Source organism: Chrysemys picta, chromosome 9 (genome assembly GCF_011386835.1).
Source record: "Chrysemys picta bellii isolate R12L10 chromosome 9, ASM1138683v2, whole genome shotgun sequence".
Classification (NCBI taxonomy): Eukaryota; Metazoa; Chordata; order Testudines; family Emydidae; genus Chrysemys; species Chrysemys picta.
Genome location: NC_088799.1, coordinates 43,382,513 through 43,393,943, shown reverse-complemented (window position 1 = coordinate 43,393,943; position 11,431 = coordinate 43,382,513). Strand labels below are relative to the sequence as shown.

Here is an 11,431-nt window from a genome sequence, read left to right as displayed (position 1 = left end):
GAAGGCTGGAGTCAACATAAAATATTTCGTTTTGTTGGTTGGCTAGTTTATGCTCATCTACTTCAGAAAGAGAGAGGCCAAAGGAGAATTCTTTGCTAGAGGTTGAATCCAAGAAACAGAGTTTGGTCAATTTTGGAGCACAGTCTTCTTGGCAGCGTGCAATTGAAATTTCTCTGAGGAAGGATGCTCTTCCTTGGATCAGATGAGACTCAAGATGGCCCATGGAGTTTAAAAGCAACCAACTCACAGCACTGCGTAATGGACAGAGTCAGTCATCCAGACGTGCTCATCTCAGCGACAGCACTGCTCCGGGAACTGGTGCCAAATGAAAAAACGAAAAAAAAACAAAAAATGGAGTGAACTTTCTAAGGGCTTTAGTCCACCCCAAGGACCCTTAATGTTGAGTGTAGGTTTGGAGGGCTGTACCACCTCCTCTCCATATGCCCTCCAGCACCTGCACATTCCCGTGGGGGGGGAAGGGGGGGTACAGTCCAACTGACATTGTCTCCAACTGTCAGTTCCCTTAGCAGGTGAAAGGTTAAAATGCTGATCCAGGCCAATTTGTGGTGTTAGCTGTGGAGATTGGAAGCATGGCAGCAAGCGTTTCCAGTTGTATATTTGTCCTCAGTGAGGCAGGTGTCAGGATGACATTGGCAGGTCGACAGGGTTGTCTTGGAGATAAATCCCAGCTAAGTCCAGATCTTCAACCTATCCTTGTCAAGCTGGATATAGGCTTCACTAGGCCCTGGCTCACTCTGCCAGATGGGATCACTGCCCCCAAGAAAATGCCCCCCCCCCACACCCATGCTAGACACCCAGGCTCAGAGGAAGACTGGTTCAAAGAAGCTTTTCTTAGCTCTGCAAGGACCACACATTAATACCCCACAACACAGGTTGGGAGCTTAATGGGGTGGGGGTCCAAAAGCATCAAGCCTGCATGAGCCTGCACAGGGTGATGCAGACACACTTCTCCAGCTAATTCCTGCTAAGGTGAAGTTGCTGCCAAGTGTAGCTGGCTGAGGGTAGCCTGCAAGACAGCCCCAAAGGGGAAAGGGGGCTTTGCATGGGGAACTGACAAGCAACCAGCAATCGGCTAGAAATGCTGCAGGAACCCTCAGGAGGGAGCAGCGAGAAGTGGGAATGGCTGTGGCTGCTCCTAGGGACGGCCAGAGGGAGCTCCTATCCATCACAGTAATGGAATGGGAACTGACAGTTGGAGGCAGTTGGGCCGTACTACTTGGATGGCAGTATTGGAATGTTCCAACAGTTGGGGGCAGGGGGCAGCCACAACCCTCATTGCCTTTGAAGTTCCAACCCTCACCCCTCTCCCAAAAACTGGAGAAGCCGCCCTTCAAGTAACAGTCCAAACCCTTGGTGAGATCTATTATTCATTCCCTTGGGGGTGACAATGGAGCCTCCAAGCAACTACTTGACCATTTCAGATGCTCAACAGATCAGTCTAGGACCTCATTTCCCAAGAAGCTACTCTGGCCACAACTGACTTTTCGCTTTGGGAAAGCTTCTGGAATGTACATTGATAGCTTCCCTGTATAACCACTGTGTAACTCCAATCAAAATCCCTGTGTGTTACCGTTCATCTGCTCACATTCCCAGATAAGCAGCTATTCTAAACTGGAGTTAAGGTTGAACATGTGTGAGTAACACATTATAGTGATGCTAGTGATCCCCAAACTCACGAGTAAGGTAACATTTAAAACAAAACATGTTATGGTAGGGAAATGCTCAGTTAAGGCACCCAAACTGTAACACTACATCTGCTTTGTACATCTCTCTTTTCTTTGCTCCCTTCCCATTTTTCTGTCCTGCTTCTTTCCCTTCCCTCTCTCACAGAACAGCCTTCATCACCCGCAGCTCTCTTAACACACGGACCCCAGTCCAGAGTACACCGTTTTTCCAAATTCCCCTTATCCCATCTGCCCCATTCTTTTCACTTCATGCCCTTCAATGCCCCATGGTCCATCGTCTGTCCTGCTCTCTACCTATATCTTCTCTCTTCCATAATCTCTTACCTTCTGCCCTTACCACTCATCTGTCTCTTGCCTTCTCCTTCCCCACACCCCCCACTAACCTACCTCCAATCCTACCAGGCCATTCAGGACCCGCAGCTCCAATCCATCCACCTCTTGTCCTCCATCTATTCTCTGTCCTTTCAACCTCAGCAGTCTTCTGCCCCAACTAATTTTGTCCTCAAATCCATTGTTTTCTCCACAAGCCTCTCCACTCACTTCCCCCCCCCGCCACATGTACACAATCTAGCTTCTGTCTTCAACTCTCCAATGCATCTTCTTTCCCTGCAGTCTTCCCAGTCCCAGCTCTATGCCCATCATTCAGTTCCCTCCTCCCACCCATCTGAATAATTCTTAGGCTCCTCAGATCCTCCAATCAAGTTCTGCCTGAGGCAACCCCCTACCCTGTCCTCCACCTCAGCCTCCAATCCACCCTCTAGATTTGGCCTACATTCTTTGCCTGCCCTCCAGCTCAACCATTCAACAGATGCTCTACTCCAGGGGTTCTCAAAGTGGGGGTCAAGATGCCTCAGGGAGTCATGAGGTTATTACATGGGGGGTCACTAGCTGTCAGCCTCCACCCCAAACCCCACTTCACCTCCAGCATTTATAATAGTGTTAAATATAAAAAAAAGTTTTTAATTTATAAGGGGGGGGTCGTACTCAGAGACTTGCTGTGTGAAAGGGGTCACCAGTACAAAAGTTTGAGAACCACTGCTCTACTCCATCTCAAACCACTACCTCCAATCACATCCCCCACCCCCCCGCCCGCCCTTCTCTGGCCTTCGCCATATCCTCCATCCTACCAGGCCCATCAATTCATAGTCTGGTCCCCACTCAACCCATCCTTTTCTACCTCCAAATGCTCACTCAATCCATCCTCTGTGACTCCCTGCCCCCACACTGTGCATGTCTGCTCAGTCCCCTGGAAATTGATTCTCTCTCTCCTGGCAGCCTCCTCATCAAATTGATTTTTCCTTCCCAGGCTCCGCAGGACTCCCCGCAACTGGATTTCCCCTACCTTTCCACTCCCCACTTGGTGGGAGGAGGGGGTTCCCCATAAATACATTTGATGGTTTCATGAGATGGGAGCAATCCTGTGCAGGGCCCTACAGGTCTTAGGCTCAAGCAATGGAGCACCTCTTCCCCTGCCCTGTATGGAAAGTGGCACAGACCATCTCCACAAAGTTATGAGCCTGGGAAAATCTCTGCTTCCAGACCACAGAGGGACAACCCAAAGCTGTTTAAAAGTCTATGGATATTCATCTGATCATTCCCTTTGGCCATGTTCGCTCCTCCCTTCTGTGTTTGTTTTCTGGTCCACTTCGCAGACACAAATGTTCAAATTTGCAACATTCCTAACTTGTACTGAGAACTAAATTCAAAAATGCATTTGTGGAATAAATTCAGACATTGGGATTTGCTTGCTGATATTCTTTGAGCAAAATGATTGGTTGAATTTGTTAAAGTAGTTGTCTTGTGAATTATATACTCTCACATATTCTTGACAGACTCATTAAAAGTCCATTGTAATAGGATTTTCCAAAATTTCTTCCTTTATCCTTCAAATGTTATTCTGCCAGGCATAAGATTTAAGAAAGTAATGGCCAAAATGGAGAGACTTCCAGATGATATGAAAACAATTAGAACATACGGATTTCTTATTTTGGTCAATATTGAGATTTATTGTCCCCAGAGATAAATATTGACCTCCGCTTCTCCTCAGTCAATATTCACCTTACGGCAATAAACTGATATTTGCCGTAAAATCTCTCATTAGAATGCACAGCCCAGACTTCAACTTCCATTAATAGTTCTCTTTTTCAGAACCGTAGGAATTTCCTGTCGTCTGACTGCAAAGGAATGCAGTAGAAAGCTTCATCCAGAGAAATGTCAGAAAGTCAACTTTGTAAAAGTATAACATTTTAGCTTTTGATGATGTCTGGTCATGGTCAGTCATGAAGAGCAGCAGTTTTGGAGACTGCAGTTGTTACAAGACGCATCTTTTTTACTGAACTCTCATAGTTGTGGTGAATAGCCTGGTGAGGAGCACAGTAAAAGAATCTAAATGGAAGAGAATAAAAAAAAGCAACTACAGTACTTCAAAAATTGACCAGAGGGGGTGATGGGTGCAGGCTCTGGGAGAGAGTTTGGGGACAGGAGGGGGTGCAGGCTCTGGAATGGAGTTTGGATGTAGGCTCTGAGCTGGAGCAGGGGTGTAGGAGGGGGTGAGGGGTGCAGGCTCTGGGAGGGAGTTTGGGGGTAGGAGGGGGTGTGTGGGAAGGGGTGGCGGTGCAGGATCTGGGAGGGAGTTTTGGGATGGAACGGGGTGCTGGGTGCAGGCTCCGGGCTGGGGCAGGCAGTGCGGTAGGGGCTAAGGGGTGCAAGCTCTGGGACAGAGTTTGGGGGCAAGAGGCGGGTGTAGGAAGGGGAGGGGGTGCAGACTCTGGGAGGGGGTGGTGGGGTGCGGTGTTTACCTGGGGGGCTCCTAAGCAGGGCGGGCCGGGGTGCCTCCGTGTGCTGCTACCCCCAGGCACTGCCCCCCAGCTTCCTATTGGCCGCCGGGGCGCTTGGAGCAGGATACAGACCCACCACGCCCACGGCTGCAGTGGAGCAAGCAGGCAGGAAGCCGCTCAGCTCTTCTGCGCTGCCAGTGGTGGGCGGGGGCCCCGGGCAGTTTTAAATCACATGGGGGACACATGGGGGGAGTGCCCGGGGGGGTGGCAGGCAGGGCCAAAAGAGAGTCCTGGCCTCAAACGTTGCTGAAGCCGGGCCCCGGGCCAGGAATATTCCTGGTGCCCAGGCACCATGGGCCCATAGAACTCGCCGCCCATGGTATGGAGAAGTCCCCAGCAGGTGTACACAGAGCCAGCACAACCAAGTTCTATGCCACTCACCTTGCAGCTCCAGGAGCTGGAGATGGGAAAGTGAGCTAGAGTAATGTTCTGTTCTAGCTATCCCCAGCTGGCACAAGTTAGAGTAGCCCCTAAGGCTGGGCCAGACTATCAGGGAGACATAATTGATTGCTACTCCAGGATACTCAGCTTCTCTTCTCTCCTGCTCTTCTGGGCTACCCTTTGTCATCCTTGGTCAGGTACTCCCTAAATGTCAGACAGAGCCAACTGAGCTCCTACCTTCGCTCCTACCCCACTGGTGACTGCATTTCTCAGTCATCCCTAGAGGTGATCCCTCCAAACCCAGGATGATGGCACACTGGTATAGCAGCTTCCACTGCTGCTGTCTGTGCTTGATCTGTACTGGGACAAAACAGGTGGTTTCAGTTTCCGTAGCTAACAATCTGGTGCCTCTCAAACAACCGTGTTACAGAAAAACCCGACCCTTTAAATAAAGAAACAACTAAGAAATCAGAGGTAAAAGATTTTATTAACAGGTCAGATTTCTCTAACAGACAAAATATACAAAGCATTTTAAGTTTTGTTACTAGACAACTGCTGTTTTGATCCTATGAACTGTGATTACTTTAGTTCACGCTAAAGAACTAAGGCCTTGTTCTTAAGTTCATGGATTGCACATATAGCATATTTAATGACCAGTTAAAACATGCAGAATCAGAAGGAAAAGGGAAAAAAGTTTATATTTCCACCTGAGTGCAGGTTGGTTGAGATTCCTAAAAGCAAAAATAAATGCAGGGCTTAAATTTACCAGTTTGCTGTATTTGCATCAAGCAAACTGATATCTGCTCATTTCCCTCCCCCGCTCCCAATATACATTAGTGATCCACTTTGCAAAGTAGAGTTAGGACAAAAGAGAGAATTTTGTGTTTTGAAAATCTAATTATACATAAAGCACATACCCTACTGGTGTTGGGGGAAACATACCTTACTAAGCTGTGTGAATTGTACAGGACTTTTCATTTTCCATAAACTTAAACATTAGAGTAAGTCTAAAAAAATCTGCATTCTGATAGGTTAAAATTTAACAATTTCTTTATATAGGTTTATATAAAAAATAACCCTCAATATCTCAGGACAGACAAATTACCGTTGTGCTGCATGCTTGCCTAAAACTTCTGCTTTTGGTTTCATATAATTAATTCACAGCATTACTACTTTAAAGTTGTCTATCACAAAACATCTCTTTTTTTTTTTGGTTCTGCTGAGTTAATGATTGTACTTGCTTTTACTTTATCTTTCCTCTTTCTAAAACATTAAGCTCATTTCAACAGATGGGGAACAAGTCCAGATTTGCTGGAAACCAATTAAAAAGACTGTGCCAATTTGAAATTAACTCCATTCACACAAGCAAAAACAAAAAACTGCCTGCATTTCAAGGGCCTACTTAATTTTAACTATAGTTATGGAGCAAAGTGAAAAATATATTTTTTTTTTGTGCTGATCAATAGACATGCAGTTCAGTTCACACTATTTCTATGCACTATATTGATCAACCAAATCTTGGTCTTGTTTCAATGTCTATACAAGGATTCCATCACATCTGTAGTTCAGCATTTTTAAAAAAAACTATATGGGTGTTGAGTGGTCTCTTTTAACATGCCAGTTAGTTCTGCAAGATTGTACTATGGCTAGACAATACTTATTGGCATAAAAATAGCCCACATAAGTGCTTGTGATGCTACAAAAGGAGGACTGTTTCACACTATACAAGAGAACTCTCTCAAAAAACACAGACTGTTCACACTGATGCTGCTACCTCTACAAGCTCTGAAGCTGGGGTCACCGCTTGCGCTTGCAAGATGGGCCACGGACACATTAAAGATCCTGGCAGGTTAAAGTAAGGAAAATGAACGTAAAAAAAAAAAACCTGAAAAAGCTGCTTAACTATTACATTAAGATCTTCAAAGTCCCCAAACAAGCAGACCCCCTTTACATGCCACTTGCATAAAAGTGGAGGCAGAGAACTCTGCCGAATTCCAATGAAGGGCTGTTCCTTGCCCCTAGCATACAACCAATTAGCTGGTCTGCCTCCAGGCCCCAGGGAGAAGGGGAGTACCCCATAGCTCAGACTGTCAGACAGAGAAGGGATATGTGAAATGGGATAGGACCACAAGCCTCTGGTAGTGTGAGACCAGTGGAGATATTCAGATAGAAAATAAGTATGGAATCTTTCTTTTTAAAATATGGATTGCAGTAGTTAGAACAGTATGGGGCAGATTCTTAACCGGTGTAAAGTTTCATAGTTCCATTGATTTCAAGGACTGCAATGGAGCGATGACAATTTACACCAGTTGAGGCTCTGCCCCTTTATTTACTTCAGGAAAATATGTGGAAAGTGAAGGCCTGTCTGTCCAGTATAAAAAGATAAATGTTTGCGCTCAATATGTTGGGCTAAATGCTGAAGAACAGTGTCCTCCTGGTGAAAATATCACAATGTGCTATCAAAAGTTACCCAAAGCTGGGCCTATTATTTGTGCTGGGATATAAATATACTCTTGTGTTCCATTCACTTCTTTGTGGTCATGAAGCAATGAAGCTTGAATCAGTCTCTATTCAATTTAGTCACTCTTTTTTGCCTTTGACTCCTTCCAGAATCCACCCTCCCACTCCCCACCCTACCCCCACCTGCAGATCAGCTGAGGGGCACAGAATGGTCAATGGGTACAGAATCAGATAGTCCTTGCTCAGAAAAGTACACTGTGAGATAATTTCAGAGCAATGTGCACAAGGAGTGTGTAAAGGCTCCATTTGTTGTTTGTGAAATAGGCTTTTAGCAGGCACGCTCACTGGATGACTTGGAACAAGAATTTACACTAAGAGTTATTACTTAGTTTGGCAGAAATTCTCTATGTGCAGAACTTCCCTAGATGCAGCATTTGCAAACCTCAGACCTGTATTCTTACTGCATCTAACAGCGTTCTGCTAGTTACTACATCCAAATGGTAACCCCCCTTCAATGGCATTATTTTACTTTGGCTTTTCTGTGCCACCATTATGTCTGCATGAAACCACCCACTGATTCCAGCAGATGAAACATTTCTACACTGCATGCTATTTCTTACCCTTCATTTCCATCCCCACACTTCCCAGAGCACGTATCCTCCATGATGGGATTCCTGTCCTGCTGTGTTCACAAATGGCTGAGTCTATTCTGAGTTGCATTTTGGTTTACTGTGTAAATTTAAGCCCAACAAAGAGTCCCAAGTAAGTAGTACATACAGTACAGAGACAATAGAGTCCAATGTATAATCACAAGGGATCGGAGAAGTTAGTGCTGCCCAAGCAGGGGAGAGTAAAAAAGTAAGACAGATGATCACTTCTAAGGAGAGGATCCGTTTGTGCAAGCAAAGCAGAGGAGGGTTACATTTGAAGAGCTGCTTCATGACTTTTTGCAGATAACAGTTTCAACCACAAAAGTGTTTTCAAAGTGGCGAATGTGATTACAGTTTCCAGCCTCACGTCGATTGATACCTACATGAGACCAAAAACAAAAGCCAAGTTAGGATGGTTGCATTATGTAGGTGTGTCTGGGATGGGGCAGGGAAAAAAAAAAATCAGATGAGATGCAAACAACTCTAGCATGCTGAAATATAACTGTATAGCAAAAAGGAAAGCCATGCAAATTCACTTCCCCCGGAAAACAATGTAATATCCAGTCCACAATCCTGCAATGAGAACCAAGTGCTTCTCAGCTCCTTGGAGCTCTGGTCAAGTGTAGTGAGGCTCATGCGACATCTAATGGTCTCGGACACTATCCGGTGGTCCCGAGACATCTATACAGAGCACATCACCGGCCACCACCAATACTGAGAGTGAGCCGGTGTGACTTCGCGCACCCACAATGAGGAAGAGACCTGAAGACTTCCTCTGTTGGACCTTATCCCCAAACCCTGAACCCACTGAACCAAACTGAACTCCACCATATGAAGGTTATCTTATCCTCATTACCCGGCCCGCTTATTTATACCTATGATTGCCTGTAATTCCTGTATGAGTGATGTACCTCACTGCTTGCTGACTGTACCTTCATTCATCCACCTTACACCCCCCCCCCCCATTGGGGATATTGCAGACTGTATGTATTCTGTGCTATCCAACATTAAAATACTAACATCCCCCTATATTCTGTATGTTACCCCCGATGACTAATAACTGAAGTTTCAACACTCTGTATCATCTATTGTAAACATTTTCTAATAAAATTTTAAATCTGTTCTTATTAGTTTAATCCCTGCACCAGAGTGAAGCCCTTACTACCCAGTTTCTAGCCGGGGAAAGTAATAGGGAGTGTAGAAAAGTTGGTTTCGGTGTACAGCTTCTTAATATTAGCTCAAAAATCAAGAGATAGTATGACTCAAGAGACAGTACAACAGGGCACCCAATGAAGCAAATGGGTGCTTAAATACTTGCCACCCCAGTTTAAGTTTCCGTTTATTCAACTGTCCTGGAGTAAGTTTGAGCCTCTTCAGAAAACAAATATTGCACACTCCAGCATCCCTAATACCTTAACCGTTTTCTGCACTGCAGAAGCTATTTTCGATTATAGCTTTGCATGGCAGCTATTCCACACTGCTGCAACAAAGCACGTGATTACCTATTTTTGTATCTATATCTATCAGCATTTCTAGAATCATAGTATCATCACAGAACCCATTTACCCTTGTTGGTGCAGTAGGTTAATAGAGAAAGGAAGCAGGAAGTGAGGAGTATATTTTTTTCCAAAAGAAGATAAAGGATAAATATTTTAACGGGTAGGTGCGGGAAGAACCAAGCTGAGACTCCCTGGGATAAATGGAGCCTCCAGCTATGGAGATTCTAACCAACATGCTAAAAGGCTTGCAACCCTCCTCTTTCCCTGCCTGTCAAAAATCTCATCTGATCCAATCAATCAAACATATATTACATTGTAGGAAAATAAAGACTTTGGATAGTGAGTACGTTAAAAATGCTGGGGTTAAAAAGCTTTTGTGGCTACATTAGCTTTGAATATAAGGCACTCACAGATGAATTTCTTCACATCGCCTTAGGGACTAAAATAGTTTAAGGGTTTCTCTACACCTGAAAATAAATCCAGAACAAGGTCGGTGTGACTTTAAAGCAGATTAACTATTCCTGATTAATTTGGTGTGCAGATGTGTATATTCTGGGATCAGTATGCCTTATTCCAAATTAGCTTAAAACCATTTCCAAAGTGGAATAGTTAATCAGGAATACCTATTCTGGAATAAATCCCAACATAGACAATGCCTAGTGCTCCCTATTCACCACTTCTTCAGTCTCACTATTTTATTAGAGGTGTAAACCCCATAATAGGGCTCAGTTAAAGTCTATTTGCAGATTTTATCTGCTCTCAATAGCTACCACTGAAGTGGGTGTGTATATGAGGGATATTTTTGAAAAATTTCCCTGCATTGCTAACACTAGTTCAGTCCTAGAAGCTCTCATGTAAATGGACAGCTGGCTCTTACAGGCATTTTATCAACCTTTCTATTAGGCTAATACACACACTGGTAAAAATTCCTGCAGCAGCCAGTACACAATTACACTGGAGCTTCCAATGTCACTAATAGGGATGGAGCTGCACTGGTGTTTGCAACGGTGGGAAAGTTTTGAAAAGCTTGCGGCTATTCCCAAGGAGTCTGTACCTCTCATCACCATGAGTCAATCGCTACTGTCAGCAGTTGTGAATCAGTGGAAAACAGGATTAATACAATCAAGCACCACAAGAATCTTACGTCTTCTAGCAGTCCTCCGCTTCAGCCTGTAAGTCTCTTTGCCGTTGCACAGGCGGTAGATAAAGGAGCCAAGCTGCTCCATGTCATTGACATGCTCTGTAACGATCATCTCCTCTTGGATTATGTACGTCTGAGGCAGGTATGTTCCTTTCTGAAATTACATTTTTTTCCAAAAATTAAATAAAATCAATTTGATATCCAATCTGAGTTCCGGCTGCCTGGTTTTTAGTGGACTAATATTATTGTTTATGTAATAAAGATAATGGGCTCGCCAACTGATCTGATCAGATCTTGTCCCAGAACAGAGTTTTGCAAGGACCCTCAGTATGAATGACAAGGACACTGAGAACAAAATACAGCCTTAAAGACTTTTACTGACATAAATGGAATAGTAATCAAATGGAAAACAAATCAACCAGAACGAAAAAGGAAATAGTATTGTTCTAGAGGTATGTGGTATTATTTATTATATAAACTTCCAAGATTAATATAGTCACATCCTTCCTTGATAACCTGGTAGAAAGAGACAAAAGGACCAACCTCGTCTCTGGCATGCCAAAAGAGTCTGATGGTCCAGGTTCCTCAATTCTCAAGTGGAAGATGAAAAACTCAGGAGGAGCGAAAGAGCTAGAAAGCTACAGAAAAACCCAAGAAAACTTAACCTAAAACAACTCAACATGGTGGCTTGCCCCTCTTATAGAGCATGAGCACTCTGTGCCCCCCTTCCATGTCCAAACTTCATTTCCTCACCCAC

The 11,431-nt window shown here is 44.5% G+C and overlaps 1 protein-coding gene across 1 annotated transcript in view; it reads right to left on the bottom strand.

Annotated features, from left to right (window-relative positions):
* Window positions 1-5,392: 5,392 nt before the first annotated feature.
* Window positions 5,393-11,431, bottom strand: part of ITM2C (integral membrane protein 2C) — a 51,041-nt gene continuing 45,002 nt past the window's right edge. Inside the window, exons 5-6 of the mRNA XM_008165838.4 lie at window positions 10,678-10,828; window positions 5,393-8,413 (exon numbers count right to left, since the gene is read on the bottom strand). Coding sequence (XP_008164060.2) covers window positions 8,322-8,413; window positions 10,678-10,828 — 243 coding nt within the window. The 3' untranslated portion in view covers window positions 5,393-8,321. The remainder of the gene's footprint in view (window positions 8,414-10,677; window positions 10,829-11,431) is intronic.